This window comes from Saccopteryx leptura, chromosome 9 (assembly GCF_036850995.1).
Source record: "Saccopteryx leptura isolate mSacLep1 chromosome 9, mSacLep1_pri_phased_curated, whole genome shotgun sequence".
NCBI lineage: Eukaryota > Metazoa > Chordata > Mammalia > Chiroptera > Emballonuridae > Saccopteryx > Saccopteryx leptura.
This window is the reverse complement of record NC_089511.1, coordinates 79,256,522-79,272,934: the sequence shown is the minus strand read 5'-3', so window position 1 is coordinate 79,272,934 and position 16,413 is coordinate 79,256,522. Positions and strand designations below refer to the sequence as shown.

Sequence of the window (16,413 nt, the reverse complement as noted above, 5' to 3'; positions counted from 1 at the left end):
CGCGCGTGGAGGGTGCTGTGGGGGTCAGTGAGGTCAGGACAGAGTGTTTAACACAGAACCCAGCACCTGGGCTGTGGGGGCAGAGTCAGCATTCACTTTGTTGTCTGCATGATTGCCCCAGATCCTCACAGCAGCAGAGCGGTGGCCTCACCCTGCCTGGGGAGTGAGACGGGAGATCGTGGCTGTGCGTGGTGACAGATCTGATGATCCCCACTTCTGTCCTGCTCCTTCTATCCAGTTTCTGCAAAAGCCAGGGGATGCACCTTTCTGTTGTTCCACTTGTGAAAGGGGGTGAAAATCCTTTCTCTCCTTGGAGACAGGTTGTACCTGGTGGTGCCTTTTAGTTCCAAAACTTGAGAGTTGATGCTTCTCTCAGACTTCATGGACTTGAGCAGAGCATAGAGCAGCGCTCTCAAAGCCTGGTCTGCTGTCCCCGAGGTCAAAACTGCTTTCATAATGACGTATAGATGACAGTTGCCCTTCCAACGCGTGTCCACCATAGAGTGGGGTTTCCTGCAGGTTCCACTGTGGTGTGTGATTCTGCACAGATGAAACTGGCCTTCTACATGAAGCCAGATGTTGAGTGGCATTATAAAAATGCAAAGCAGGCCTGACCTGTGGTGGCGCAGTGAATAAAGCGTCGACCTGGAAATGCTGAGGTCGCCGGTTCGAAACCCTGGGCTTGCCTGGTCAAGGCACATATGGGAGTTGATGCTTCCAGCTCCTCCCCCCTTCTCTTTCTCTGTCTCTCTCTCCTCTGTCTCTCTTCTCTCTAAAAATGAATAAATAAAATTAAAAAAAAAAAATTAAAAAAAAAAATGCAAAGCAATGATGCTTTTCTTACTACATTTTTTGTTTTGTAATGGAAAGGGTAGTTAATTTTTCATTAAAAAAAATCTTGAGTACATAATTGGTTATTTTAAAATTTATTTTTTTTAGTTTTAATTTTTTATTATTATTTTTTATTTTTATTGATTTCACTGAGAAAAGAAGGGAGAGAGGAGATAGAGACAGAAAGACAGGAACATCAAGTTGTGTACCCTGATTGGGGATCAAACCAGCCCCAGGTTTGAAGCCAGCCGCCTTGGTCCTTAGGAGCTTCACTGGGTTCCAAGTGAACCTTCCTCCTCAGGGCACATCTTCTCTGCTCAGGGCTCAGATTGGCCTCTCCATGTCCAAGGTGGTTGGTAGTCAGTGCTTCCAGACTGGGCAAGGAGACAAGCGTTAGGGCCAGAACAGTTTCATCTGGGAGGTGTCAACAGCTGCGTTGGGAAGAGAGGAAGTCCTTAGGATTCTCAGCCAGGGCCAGGGGAATGGGAGGGTGAACGCCTGGGTGCTGGAGCCAGCCTGCCTGAGCTCGGGTCTTTGTTTCACCCTGACTACCTGACTTGGTGTCATCATCTGTGAAACGGGGTGCAAACAGGACATACCTGGCAGGGCTGTAGGGCGTAACTAATGTAAGCCAAAAGTCAGAACAGTGCCTGGCACTGGTGACACTGTCTAAATGCCAGTTCACTTTATGATTTTGTTTTTGCCAGGAACCACTGGGAAGGCACCGTCCCCACCACCACTCCTGACTGACCGCCAAGTGAATGAGAAGGTAGAGAACCTCTCCATTCAACTGCGGCTGATGACCCGAGAAAGGAACGAACTGCGGAAGCGTCTGGCCTTTGTGACTCATGGGACGACGTTTGACAAGAGGTAGTGATTGGCCAGTTCCCCTGCCCAACACTCACCAACTTGCCAATGGGCAGGGGTTATTATCCTGATGCCATCACTGTCCCCTTCCTCCCAGGGGGTCCTTAACTTATGCCAGGAGTGGGGCACAGGCTTGTTCTGCTTCCTACAAATTAAAATTGGAGCCTGTGGCCCAAATCACACAACTCGAGGATTGAAAGGTGTGAGTGTGTGTGTGTGAGTGTGTGTGTGTGTGTATGCATGCATGCATGTGCCCACGCCAGCCACTGTCTCCCAGAAGAGCCCTACTATTGGATCTTTATGTGGCTTGTAAACACTTTAATTGTACCCTGCCATATATGTGTTTTAGGAAGTTTATTCTATCTGGCTTCTTGGATTTGAAGAAAATCTTTGATTGCTTCTCTTGCCAGGAAGGGCAGTGCAAGGGGTGGGGCAAGGAAGAGTCTTTACCCATGGGCATGATGCAGGGGGGCTTCATGGAGGAGTGGGAGGGATGCAGAGGGGTGTGTTCTTCCAGAAGATGTGGAGAGGTCCTGAGCGGTTTAACCTCTTCCCTCTAGGAGCATCGGGGTGTGCGCCTCATTCCAAGGAAGTTGTCTCTGGGGCAAATATCAGGGCTGCAGAGCCTGCCCCTGGAGGCTGTTCTGATGAAGATTTGCCCCAATCAGATGGCACAAAAGGCAGGGCCAGTGAAGACACAGAGCACTGGAGTGCATATTGTACCAGCTGCCGCCATGCTACTAAGGCAGAGTGTGTGGTTTGCAGCTGCCATACAGCTGGCAGAGTCTAAACTATTTAGTCTGTGGCCCTTCACAGAAAAGGGCTGCTGATGCCTGCTCTAGGGAAGGGGTTCTCAGACTTGACTATGCACTGGAATCACCCGGAGGCCTTGTTGAAGCACAGATTGCTAGTTTGCCTGCTCTTCCTCCCTCCACAGTGTCTGATTCAGGAAATAAAGGCTGGCCTGGCAATCTGCATTCTGAACAGCCTCTCAGGTGATTCCAATGCTGGGGGTCCCAGAATCCCACTTTGAGAACCACTGCTCTGAGCCACTGTTCTTAGCTTTGACTGCAGATTGGAATGCCCTGGGGAGTTAAAAAAAAAAAACTCCTGACGTCTGAGTCCCATCCCAGGGATGCTGACATAATTGGTCTGGGGATTTTAGTGTATACCCAAGATTGAGAATCATTGAGAGGCTACACTTCATCACAGGTTTCTGGTGGACCCACTGTGTGCTCAGGCCTGTCACAAGATCTCCTGGGAGCTCCTAGATGGCACTTTCTCAGCTCTCCAGGCCCATGCAGGGAGCTCAGGCAGCCGAGGGTCTCTGTGTCCTGGGTGTTTGAATTCTGTTGGCCTCAAAGCAGCTGGGGCATCTGAGCTTAACAGGCACCCAGGGGCTGTGGTGCGCAGGAGACCAATATTTGGGAATCACTGGGCTAGAGTGACCTAGGACATAGCTTCTGGGGGAAAGAGACATTGCTTGTCACTGTGTTCACGGTGCTGTTTGCTGTCCGGGCCAGGCCCTACCATAGGCTGAATCCTGACTACGAGAGGCTGAAGATCCAGTGTGTGCGGGCCATGTCGGACCTGCAGAGCCTGCAGAACCAGCACACCAATGCCTTGAAGAGGTGTGAGGAGGTGGCCAAGGAGACCGACTTCTACCAGTGAGTGGGGCCTGCCTGGCAAGGGCTGTAGCATCCACAGAATGGCTGCCTCTTACCCTTCTTTATTTCTGGAGTTGGAACCTGGCCCCTGGTTCTAGTCCTGCCTCTGCCATGCAGAAGCAGAGTGCCTTCAGCAAGTGGGTTTGTGGCCCCGGTTTTCCTAAGTGCGGAGTGAGGCTTTTAACTCTTCACACCACCTGTTGCCAGCCTCAGAAGCATGGTAGGTCAGAAAGTGACTGCGAGCACGGGGCAGTGGGGCAGGCAGGTCCCTGGGGTTCTGGGTCACTGTCCTGGGGCTTTGCTGCAGTTCCTGCCATAGGAAAGGCTGGTGGGGAATCTTTTCTTTTGGTCTCCTGGTGCCCCTATGGGGGTGTTTGCTTGCCCACTTGCTGATGTTTGCTCAGCCTTATTACCTCAGTATCTGGAGGTACCAGGTCTGAACTATGTCAGGGCTTATCTCTCTCACGTATGTGTACCTTTTTGGTGTCAGGTCGTGTTAAAGTGGCTGACAGCAGGCTTGAGCCTGCCTCTGGGTGCTGGGCACCCAGCTACTATTGCTCCCGGCTGGCGGACTGGAGTCTTGGGCCTGCAGGGGCTGACCTGGGTAGGGTTGGAGGCTGTCAGGGGCTCACTGTGGGGGGGATCTCAGCACCCTCCACAGCCGGCTCCTGAGCGAGCAGACGCAGCTGAAGGATGACGTGGAGATGCTGAGGCAGGAGAACGGGCAGCTGCTGCGGGAGCGGAACCTGCTGCAGCAGTCCTGGGAGGACATGAAGCGGCTCCACGAGGAGGACCAGAAGGAGATTGGCGACCTCCGCGCCCAGCAGCAGCAGGTAGAGAGGGCCAGGCCGGTTGGCTGAGTGGTGGTCAAGGTCGGTCTCCCACACGTCCATTCACTCCTCCACCCACCCATCTACGCACCCATCTACCACTCACCCACCCCCTCACCCGTCCACCCCTCCACCCCCTCACCCGTCCACCCCTCCACCCCCTCACCCGTCCACCCCTCCACCCCCTCACCCGTCCACCCCTCCACCCCCTCACCCGTCCACCCCTCCACCCCCTCACCCGTCCACCCCTCCACCCCCTCACCCGTCCACCCCTCCACCCCTCACCCGTCCACCCCTCCACCCCCTCACCCGTCCACCCCTCCACCCCCTCACCCGTCCACCCCTCCACCCCCTCATCCGTCCACCCCTCCACCCCCTCATCCACCCACCCCTCCACCCCCTCATCCACCCACCCCTCCACCCCCTCACCCACCCCCTCACCCGTCCACCCCTCACCCGTCCACCCCCTCACCCACCCCCTCACCCGTTCACCCCTCCACCCCCTCACCCGTCCACCCCCTCACCCACCCCCTCACCCGTCCACCCCTCCACCCCCTCATCCATCCACCCCTCCACCCCCTCATCCACCCACCCCTCCACCCCTCACCCGTCCACCCCTCCACCCCCTCACCCGTCCACCCCTCCACCCCCTCATCCATCCACCCCTCCACCCCCTCATCCATCCACCCCTCCACCCCCTCATCCACCCACCCCTCCACCCCCTCACCCACCCCCTCACCCGTCCACCCCTCACCCGTCCACCCCCTCACCCACCCCCTCACCCGACCACCCCTCCACCCCCTCACCCGTCCACCCCCTCACCCACCCCCTCACCCGTCCACCCCTCCACCCCGTCACCCGTCCACCCCCTCACCCACCCCCTCACCCGTCCACCCCTCCACCCCCTCATCCGTCCACCCCTCCACCCCCTCATCCATCCACCCCTCCACCCCCTCATCCACCCACCCCTCCACCCCCTCATCCATCCACCCCTCCACCCCTCACCCGTCCACCCCTCCACCCCCTCATCCACCCACCCCTCCACCCCCTCATCCATCCACCCCTCCACCCCCTCATCCATCCACCCCTCCACCCCTCACCCATCCACCCATCTACCCACCTGGTCATTTAGCAGGTACTTCTGAAGGGTCCGCCTCACATGAGGCGCTGGGGAGTCTGAGCAGGTACTCAGCCCTTGCTCTCCTCGACTCTGCAGTCCAGTGGGGAGACCCGTGTTAATCAAGTGGTCACACGTATCTGGGTATCATTATGAACGTTGCAAGGTCTACCAAGAAGGAGGTGCTATACAGTGTGAAACAGGAATTATAGTTACTTCAGGGCTTGGGGGTCAGAGGGTCTGTAGCTTCTTTCATTGTTTGGATCGCATGAGATTACAGAGGGAGAGAAGCTTGGAAGCTTTAAAGCCTTGTGCAGATAATGTGCTGGGGCTGTCCTCGTTCTTTTGTGTGGGAGTGTGGCCTCTTGCTTTCCTAGCTGGTTTCTTTGCTTTGTTCAGCTCTGGTTTCACATTGAGAGGTGTGAGGAGCCAGCCAGTGAGAACACTGGCTCGCCGTGCATGGGGTCGGCCTCTTCTCCTCTTGGCACTGCCTGGCTGCCTTGGCTTGTGGTGGGGCTGGCGGCATGTTCTGTGTCCCCAGGTGTTGGATGTGCGGGGTTGAAGGACAATCCCGGGTGAGGCAGAGTGCTCTCCTAGCCCTGCAGTACAGCATAGGTCTGGTTAGGCAGAGAGCCCCACCCCCTTTAGAATCATATATGGGCCCCTGAGTTTAAGCACGACTTGGGGCTTGTTCAACACAGTTTGGAGCAACCTGAATTTACCTGATAACTTATCGTGAGGTTATCTTCATTGCTTTTTCACTTATAAATTAAAATTTTTTAATTGTGAAACTATTACCAACTTATAGATGAGTTTTAAGTACAGTGCGTTTTACCCCCTTATTATTCAAGAGTAAGTTGCTAGCCTGATGCCCTGTCATCCCTGAATGTGCTAATGTGTACTTCTTTCAAACAAGGGTTTTTTTTTAAGCCAAGGGGAGAGAGGTAGACAGAGACAGACAGACAGGAAGGGAGAGAGATGAGAAGGAACGACTCATAGTTGGAGCATCTTAGTTCACTGATTGCTTTCTTATATGTACCTTGACCAGCTGAGCCTGTGACCCTTTGCTCCAACCAGCAACCTTGAGTTCAAGCCAGCAACCTAGGGTTCAAGCCAGTGACCATGGGGTCATGTCTATGATCCCACACTCAAGCTGGTGACCCCACGCTCAAGCTGGCAACCTTGAGGTTTCAAGCCTGGGTCCTCAGCATTTGAGGTCGATGCTTTATCTACTGCACCACTGCATGGTCAGGGCAAACAAAGGTGTTTTAGATAACAGCTGTATAAACATCATCAGGAGGTTAATGCACCTACTACCATCTAGTCATCAGACCCCATTTTGCTAGGTGTCTCAATAGTGTCTTTAATAGGAAAAGGATCTTGTTTAGAATAAGTCATTATATTCAGTTGCCACATCTCTTTGGTCTCTTTAAATCTGAAACAGTTCCTCTGTCTTTGACCTGTGTGACCTTGATGCTTTGGAAGATTACAGGCCCATTATTTTGTAGGCTGACTGTAGTCTGGATATGGGCTATCGTCATTGTTACCTTTTATGAATCTTATGCAGGACCGTCATGGAAGTGATACTGCCTTCTTCTCTTTGCATCTTATTGATTGGGACTTGGCTTGGTATGACTGTTACTGATCATGTTCACTTTGATCACTTGACTAAGGTGATGTCTCCAGGCTTCTCTACTGTAAAGTTCCTTGTTTACCTCCCTGCCTCCGTGCCTCCCTATTTCGTGGGTTATACTCCACCCTGAACAGTAGAAGCCCTTCAGGTTTGCTTCTCCATCATTCTGTCCTGTCCTCCTCACTCTGAGTGCTTCCTGCTCTCTGGCACAAGGTGTTCCTAGCTCATCTTATAGTTTCCCTACCCTTGTCCTGGAAAATCAGCTATTTCCTCATAGTCCTCATTCCTTTCAGTGGAGAGTGGTATTAGCAGCAAGATCTGAATGCTGGGTGTACTCATAGCTGCTGAGATATCTCTGCTCGGGAATACCCAAGTCATCCCTGTACCCCCATATTGCACCTCTATATTTATGTGTCTCTCTCCCCAGCCCTTATATATCTGTATCTATATCTTCAATATATAGTATATATCAAAACCTATATTGTATATAGTATATATCAAAACCTATATATATATAGTATATACTATATACTATATAGTATACTATATAGTATATAGTATATATCAAAACCTATATATATATAGTATATATCAAAAACTATATTGAATATATAGTATATATTCAATATATAGTTCACATCAACACTTTTCAGTTCCGATTCAGTACTGCGGTACCACAGTGTTCATTCTAGTTTTCTCTTTCCAATTTGTAACTCCCTTTTACAGCAATGTGAAACCTGGGTCCTATTATTTTCATATCTTTCTTTCTCTTTCTTTCCCCCTCACTTCCTCCTCCCTCCCTCCCTCCCTCCCTCCCTTCTTTCTTTTTTAGTGAGAGAAAGAGACAGATAGGGATAGAGGTGAGAAGCATCAACTAATAGTTGCTTCCCTTTAGTTGTTCATTGATTGCTCTCTCATACATGGCTTGACTGGGGGCTCCAGCTGAGCCACTGACCCCTTATTCCAAGCCAGTGACCCCTTACTCCAATCCATTGACCCTGGGCTTCAAGTCAGTGATTTTTGGGCTCATGCCAGCAACCATGGGCTCTTATCAATAATCCCATGTTCAAACTGGTGAGCCCGCGCTCAAGCTGGATGAGCCTGTGCTCAAGCTGGTGACCTTGGGGTTTTGAACCTGGGTTCTTAGCGTCTCAGGTTGATGCTCTACCTCAGGAGTCCCCAAACTTTTTACACAGGGGGCCAGTTCACTGTCCCTCAGACCATTGCATTGGAGGGCTGGACTTAAAAAAAAACTATGAACAAATCCCTATGCACACTGCACATATTTTAAAGTAAAAAAACAAAACGGGAACAAATACAATATTTAAAATAAAGAACAAGTAAATTTAAGTCAACAAACTGACCAGTATTTCAATGGGAACTATGCTTCTCTCACTGACCACCAATGAAAGAGGTGTCCCTTCCGGAAGTGCGGCGGGGCCGGATAAATGGCCTCAGGGGGCCGCAGTTTGGGAAGTCCTGCTCTACCTACTCCGCCACCTCCGGTCAGGCTGGTTCTTATTACTTTTTAGGTATTGACTTACTTGGTCCACCCCACTGTGCAACCTCCTCCCATCTGCTCGTAACCCCTTCCCCACGCCGCCACCGCCCTCTCGTCCTTTTGGGCCCTCGTGCCCCACGCACTCCCTGCTCAGCCCCCCCCTTCTCACGCCCCTCCTCACCTGTGCAGGCTCTGATGCCCACTCGGTGGCTTCACAAGAGTACACCCTGCTGTGGCCCATGTTCTGCTCTGTCTCACCCGTGGCTGCCAGGTTAAATTATTCAGAAAGGGGAAGGACAGGGCTCTCTTTTAATTTTTATACTATTTTAATGCAGAATTAATATTCATTTTATAGCATAATAAAAGAATCCAACAAAACAGACATTTTTTAAATAAAAAGAATTCATTCTGTTTTACTCCCAAGACATAACTACCATGAGTGAGCTACAAGTGAAAAGTTTGAGATTTTTATATGTGCACATAGAACCCTTATATCATGTTAATTTATTTCACAAAGTAGAATCATGTGGTGGTTTGTTGCTAACACTGATTTTTTTTGCCAGATGTATATTGTGTGAATCTTTCTCTTTCAGTGCAAACTCTGTTTCCTTGTGTGTGACTGCTGCTGAGTGTGGAGCTACAGAGAGCACTGTGGTTGTTGGTTTTACCAGTCTCTTGCTGACCGACTCTTTTGCTGTTTTCAGTATTTCCCATTGTAAACTGTATTTTATTGAAAAGTTGGCTCATGTTGTTGAACTCCTTTCTCGGCTCTTTGCTGAGTCTTGTGTGGGATGCCCAGTGCAGCCCAGTGAGGAGCCCTGAAGTGACACACTTGGGCTATTCCGACGTCTTCTTCGTGTGCCTTTGGTTTAGGCAGCGTGGTTGTGTGGGATTAGGTTTGGGGAGGTAGTTGGTAGGCCCTGCTGGAGCCTTGGTGATGGGCAGGTTTGTGAGAGGGGAGGAAGTGCAGGCCAGGGCAGCAGGAGGCCAGCTACAGCACCCCTGCCACCCTGGGACCCGCCACTGTCCCCTGCTGCCTGGTCCCAGGGCAGCGGCTTCAGCTCGTTCCACTTCCCTTTCCCGTCCCCATAACAGTTCCAGGACCGAGGCCGCTGTGCTCTGGGAGCATTGCTCTGAGGGTGAAATGAGGTACCGAGAGAAGTGCTATCCCCATCCATGTTTGGTACCGTGTTGAGTGCGTTGCGTTCCCCTCCAGAGACCCCTCCCCTGCATGTCCACAGAGCTCCCTAGAGCAAAGGGTAGACTGTGAGTTTTCAGTTGTTGAGAGGCAAACCATTTTTACTCCAGAGGAAACCCTCTGCAGAAGCCCTGTGCAGCGGGCGGGATGTCCTGGGTGGTGTCGCGCAGGCAGGTGCGCTTGAGGCCGGTGGGCGCTGACAGTGCGTCCCTCACTGGGCCGAGTGCTGGCTGCCCGGCTGAAGGCAGGCCACCTGTCTCCACCTGTACACTTGGTCTTGCTTACTTGTTTGCTGACATTTTTTCCACCTTGGTCTGAACGTGGCTCAGTTAACCTTTTGTCTTGGGATTCAGTTTGGATTTTGTTTTTCTTTGAGCGATTCATACTTTGAAATGTGTTTGTGGCTCTGAGTCTAAAGGCAGCCCCACAGCCTTGCTAGAAAGGGGCAGAGCAGGCTTTCTGAGTGCAGCTGAGCTGATCTCATACTGTCGTCTCGGAGGTTAGAAGATACCACAGATGAAACGGTGGTGGTCCTGTGTGCCTGCATGTCCGAAGCACAGAGTAAATGTTTGCTGTTATTGTTTTTATTCCAGTGCTATCAAGGCTGATTAAAATCTCCTTTCACTGAGGATGGGGAGTAGTCACAGCCCTCGTACACTGTTGGAAATGTAAGATGGTGCAGTCACTTTGGAAAACTGTGTTCCTCAGACTCTTAAACACAGTACTGGATGAGCCCACTTTTTCACTTTGATGTATATACCCAAGAGGATTCCAAACACATGTCCACACAAAAACTGTGTGGATGTTCATAACAGCCACAAAGTGGACAGCTCCCAAATGTCTCCTGACTGATGAAAGGATAAGTGGAAGGTGGTATGGTCTGGGATTCCACACAATGGGCTGGGATTCAGCATTCAAAGGAGTTAGGTACTGGTACCTGCTACACTGTGCTAAATGAAAGAAGGCCGTCCCCAAAGCCCGTATATTGTGTGAGTTCATTTATATGAGTGGTCCAGAGTGGGGAAGTCTCTGGAGACACAAAGTGGACAATGGGTGCCTACGGCGGGGGGGGGGGGGCGGGGGGGCTGGAAGGACAGGGACTGCTAATGGGTACCAGTTTCTTTTGAGGGAGATGGAATACTCTGGAATTAGATAGTGGTGGTTGGTGCACAACCTGGTGACTATGCCAAAAACCACTGAATTGTGCACGTTAAAGGGTGAATTTTATGGTAGGTGAATTATATCTCAAAACAAGAGTCCAGTTATCACCTTGTCATTCTGTCTTCCCTTAGACCTTTCACAGCTTGTGCAAACAGCCAGGCTGAGCTTACCCCTCCGACCCCCACCTTTCTGGTTCTTCCCGAAAATGACACGGGAAGGTTTTCTCCTCCACCCTCCATCCTATTCCTTGTTCTCTCTCTTCCTGCAGCTGTGACCATGAGGGGGGTAGTTTATTATAGTGGTCAGCGAGTTTCCCCATCTCTGCCCAGCTGGACTGGTGCCCCTTACCACGTGCCACCTTGGGACCTCCACCAGGAGAGGAGGCACTGCTGTCTCTAGGTGAGTCTCTGAGCTGCCAGGGCCACCTGCTGTCCCCAGCCTTCACCAGGTCAGGGATAGGCGCCTGGGCTGAGCAGATCTCAGGCCTTGGGTAGGTCAGCAGCAGAGGAAGCAGGGAACATGGGGGTGGCCACAGGTCTCCTCCCCACAGGGCCTGAGGGCAAAGGTTGAGCTTGCTGGACAAGGCTGGTTTTGTTGCCTGTTTCCTCCCACGCCTTGTTAACTTGAAGAGGCCCTTGCGGGGTAAATGGTGCTGTTTGACTTGCATGTTTGCTTGAGGGATTTGTGGGGCTCCCCAGGCCTCTGCATGTGTTGTCTCTGAGGAAATGAGGCAGACCTGGGTGGGGGTGGGGCGCAGCACGACAGGCCAGGGTCTGGGCCTTCTCCCACTTGAGTGCAGCAGACAGGTCTCTCTCTCTCTCTCTCTCTCTCTCTCTCTCTCTCTCTCTGTGTGTGTGTGTGTGTGTGTGTGTGTGTGTGTGTCTCCGCGTGGCGGTCCCGTCCCCAGGGTACCTTGGTCAGAGTGCGCCATTGAATTCTTCGCATTTGCGTCAGAAATGTCCAAGAGATCCTAGGCCGAGATTGCGAGACAGGGCACTTTGCATTGTCTCTCTTGACTGCCACAATGCATAGTCTCACAAGAAAGGAAGAAAACCTCAGGCACAGTGAAGTCTCCTTCCCACACTAGTACCACCCCCTAGAGATGACCCACCTCTGAACTACTTGACATTTTCTATGTCATACCAAACACACAAACTTTTGTTTTATTTTCTGCCACCTGCCTTTTTTTTTTTAACTCTATATCATCGGTCTATTTTTCTGTAAATTTGGAACATCCAACAAGATACTTCATAGTTTAATTGTCAGTAATTTTTAACACCCTTCTGTGTGTGTTGAGACTCTGGGTTGTCTACACTTTTTCCTATTGCAGATGATTTTTGGTGGGCTCAGTTACATTCCTTTGTGGGTATTTTCTAAAGGGATTCTTAGAGGTAAAACTGCAGTGTCCAAAGCATTGCTTTTAATAGGTTCTGCCAGTTTATTTGGGAAACGTATTTTTTTTTTTGACAGAGACAGAGTCAGAGAGAGGGATAGCAACAGACAGAAACAGAGATGAGAAGCATCAGTTCACTGTTGCAGCATCTTAGTTGTTCATTGATTGCTTTCTCATATGTGCCTTGACTGGGGGCTACAGCAGAATGAGTGACCCCTTGCTCAGGCCAGCAACTTTGGGCTCAAGCCAGTGACCTTGGGCTTTAAGCCAGTGACCATGGGCTCATGTCTATGATTCCACGCTCAAGCCAGTGATCCCATGCTCAAGCTGGTGAGCCTGCGCTCAAGCCAGATGAGCCCATGGTCAATAAGGCGACCTCTGGGTTTCGACCTGGGTCCTCTACGTCCCAGTCCGATGCTCTATCCACTGCGCCACCACCTGGTCAGGCTCCCCTGTCTTTAAATACAGCTTTTTCTTCGGTAATTCATGAAAGTTCACTTCTTTTCCCAGATAGCCCAGGAAAGGTGTGTCTTAGCCTGTGATGGGCACGCCTCACAGAGAGGCCCTGAGAGAACGAGGACTTCTGACCAGTGCACATTTTTTTTTTGACAGAGACAGAAAGAGTCAGAGAGTGGGACAGACAGATAGGAAGGGAGAGAGATGAGAAGCATCAGTTCTTCATTGTGGCACCTTAGTTGTTCATTGATTGCTTTCTCATATGTGTCTTGACCGTGGGGCTACAGCAGAGTGAGTGACTCCTTGCTTGAGCCAGCAGCCTGTGTTCAAGCTGGTGAGCTTTGCTCAAACCAGATGAGCCCGCTCTCAAGCTGGCGACCTCGGGGTCTTGAACCTGGGTCCTCCATGTCCCAGTTCGATGCTCTATCCACTGCGCCACCGCCTGGTCAGGCTGACCAGTGCACTTTCTGACAAGGGCAGTTGTCCTGTGGGCCTCGCTGCAGGCAGTGGCTCAGATGTGGCTGTGCCTTGCTGTGTGGGTGGAACTAGACCGTGGCTTTGTGCCTCCCTCTGCACTTCTGTCCCCTTCTCACTCACTGGTCCCTTCACAGTCTAGGGGGAAGTCACCTCTAAAGACGCTGCCTGCTTGAGATGAGAAGTTTACAGCCATTCTCATTTGAGAATTCTGGGCCAAACTGATATATTCTCTCTCTTACGCAGACTTCCATTATAGCCTTAGCTGGGAAGCTAAATGTTTGATTGTTACTGAGAATGTGTGTGCATGCATTTGCGGGACTTCTGCTATGAACATAATCTAATGATCAAAAGGAAAAAATTCTAGACTAATAGGATAGTTTTCCAAGAATTCTCTGGAGTTAGCTACGGCTGTGATTCCCCCAGATTTTTTCAGATGCTTTTGATTACCTTACCACAGGCACACTTCTGCTCCCTGCTTGTAGAGGAAAGTTGAGAAGAGTCTGGGGGCCATGAGCCTTTTTGAATATAAAGATGCTGTTCTGTGGGGGAAGGTCTGCACGGTTAGCTGAGAATGAGAGGTTAGAAGTTGAGGAAGGTCAATTTTAGCTCACAATAAACAAGACCTCGTGCAGTTTCTACCTGTGGAATGTGTGGAGCATAGGCCCTTCTGTCCCTGAATCCCACCACACTGTCGCAGGTGGCGTGAGCGTCAGAGTGGATCTCAGGGTCTGCTCTGGGATTTCCCCTGACCAGCCCCATCTCACTGGGAACTGTGACCCTGGACTGTCCCTGGATTGCCCCTGGACTGTCATGCAGGTGCTGATCCAAGCTCCTCACAGGGCATTTTGGGATCATGTCTATGATTGCCTTTGAAGAAAGCTCAAGCCATGGTGTAGACTCCAGATTCTGTCATGGAAGTGGGCTCTGCTGGGCCAGTGCCCTGAATGTGGTCTGTCTTTGCATCATTTTAAGGGCGCCTTGAAAATTAGTTTGTTTTTTAATGAACCTTGAAAGGGGGAACTGCAGGAGAGCATTGGACTCGGCTACCCAGGGCTGCCACCTTGTGGGGACATAGGAATGGTGCCAGTGCCTTTGTTCTGCAGCAAACCACTGGGGTTCCTCACCTGGCTTAAAGGATGCGTAGAGAGTAAAAAATCTGAAGTGATTTTCAATTTATATGGTTGAGATACTTGCCAAGGGCAGTCCTTTCTAGAAGCTGGGCCATTACCAGATGTGAGTAGAGAGGCCCTGATTGACCTGGGAGTCAGGAGAGCCTGCATTCATTGGCTGTGCGTCGTGGTGCGTGTGTTGAGCACATGTCCTTGTGGGATGCCCTTCTCAGAGAGCCCTCAGTGCTGAGCACTGTGCCGGACGATGTCCGGTCCTCATTCTGTCCTGCACTCAGGAACCCACTTACTTTTCCAGTGATTTTTTCCCCCCTGTGATTTGTGGAGAATAATGTTATATCTTTTATCTCATACCATACACAAAACTATAGGCCAACTAGTTTAAAGATTTAAACATAAAACATGAACCAGTACTTGTCAGAAAAATAATAGACTATCTTTGTGTCCTCAAGGTAGGTAGGAAAGAACTTCTAGAATGAAACTACCAAAGGAAATGATTGATAGATTTTACAGTATTAAAATGTGAAAGTTTAATATAGCGAAGACACTACAAGAAAATTTTAAAGCCACATATTGGGAACAGATATTTGTGATAAATAAAACTAGGAATGATTAGTACCTGGAATTTAAAAATAAACCCTACAAAAAGAAAGGAAGAGAGAAAGGTAGAGAAAATGTATGTAGTAGGTAAACATGAGAGTTACTCGGTCTTTTTAATAATTAGAATGTAAGTTTAAAAAAAAAAAGAGAGAGCCTGACCTGTGGTGGCGCAGTGGATAAAGCGTCGACCTGGAAATGCTGAGGTCGCCGGTTCGAAACCCTGGGCTTGCCTGGTCAAGGCACATATGGGAGTTGATGCTTCCAACTCCTCCCCCCTTCTCTCTCTGTCTCTCTCCTCTCTCTCCCACGCTGTCTCTCTCTCTCTCCCTCTCTCTCTCCTCTCTAAAAATGAATAAATAAAATAAAAATAAAAGAGAGAGAGAGATCTTAGTTTTTGTCCATGAGATTGACAGTAATTTAAAACATCTGTTTCACAATAGCCGGGAAGTGGAAGCAGCCCAGGAGGCCTTGTTGAGTGAATGGATAAATGAAATGCAGTCCATACATGAAATGGAATATTACTCATCTTCAAAAAGGAAGGAAATTTGGTCACATACTTCAACATGGATGAACCTTGAGGACACTATGCTAAATGAAATAAATCAGTCACAAAAAAGATTAGTAGTGTATGATTCAGTTTGTAGGTGGTACCCAGAGCAATCAGGTGCAGAGAGACAGAAAGGAGAAGAGCGCTTTCCAGGGGCTGGGAAGGGGCCACGAGGAGTTGTTCAGTTTGCAAGATGAAAATATTTGCAGGATGGTTGCACAATAATGTGAGTATACATAGCACTACTGAATGTATACTTACAAATTAAAAGTGATTAGGACAGTTTCAGGTTATGTGTATTTACCACAGGAAAAATCTGACTGAACTCTTGATGAGGATATGTTGAGGATGGTAACTCTCGGAGCTTGTCCCACAGCTAGGTCATACATTGGTAGAGCGATTTGGAATTGTACAGAAAGTGAGAGTTTATATCCCAACACTCGGCCACTCTACTTCTAGAGAGAGATCTCATAGGTGTGGGAGAGGAAACAGGAACAACTGTTCATGGCAGTATTATTTATACAGCCAGAGCGAGCGAGCGAGAGAGAGAGAGAGAGAGAGAGAGAGAGAATGTCAATGTTCATCAAACAGAAAAAGGAGAGTGTGAGATGGATCAGTGCCGGATATCCTGCCTGCATTAGTGACTGAACCTCAAAACCAGCATCAGGAAAAAGAAGTACATGTAATGTGGTACCACTAGATATTTATGAGTACATAAGTGAAATAAATAAACTGTTGTGCATGGAGATGATTGACAGCACATCCAGGGGAGCAGTTCTGGAGGGAGGGGGTGGGATAAGAAGGGTGCATTGGGGGCTCAAGCAACACCACTGGAATGTTATCTTTCTGTGAAAAATATAGTTCAGCACATATGGCAAGATGTTAAGATTAGAGCTAAGTGGTGGGCCCTTAAAATTTTATTACTCTATTTCCTATGCTTTTCTGTGTGTTTGGAAGAGTCTCATTGTTTTTCTTTAAAAAAAAAAAGACTTTATGCAACAGAGTGGG

The 16,413-nt window shown here is 49.7% G+C and overlaps 1 protein-coding gene across 2 annotated transcripts in view; it reads left to right on the top strand.

The window, feature by feature from the left end:
* Positions 1-16,413, top strand: part of DLG5 (discs large MAGUK scaffold protein 5) — a 114,458-nt gene that overhangs the window by 55,887 nt on the left and 42,158 nt on the right. For both annotated transcript variants that reach the window (XM_066349183.1, XM_066349184.1), the window contains exons 3-5: positions 1,539-1,701; positions 3,222-3,365; positions 4,015-4,198. In XM_066349183.1, coding sequence (XP_066205280.1) covers positions 1,539-1,701; positions 3,222-3,365; positions 4,015-4,198 — 491 coding nt within the window. The remainder of the gene's footprint in view (positions 1-1,538; positions 1,702-3,221; positions 3,366-4,014; positions 4,199-16,413) is intronic.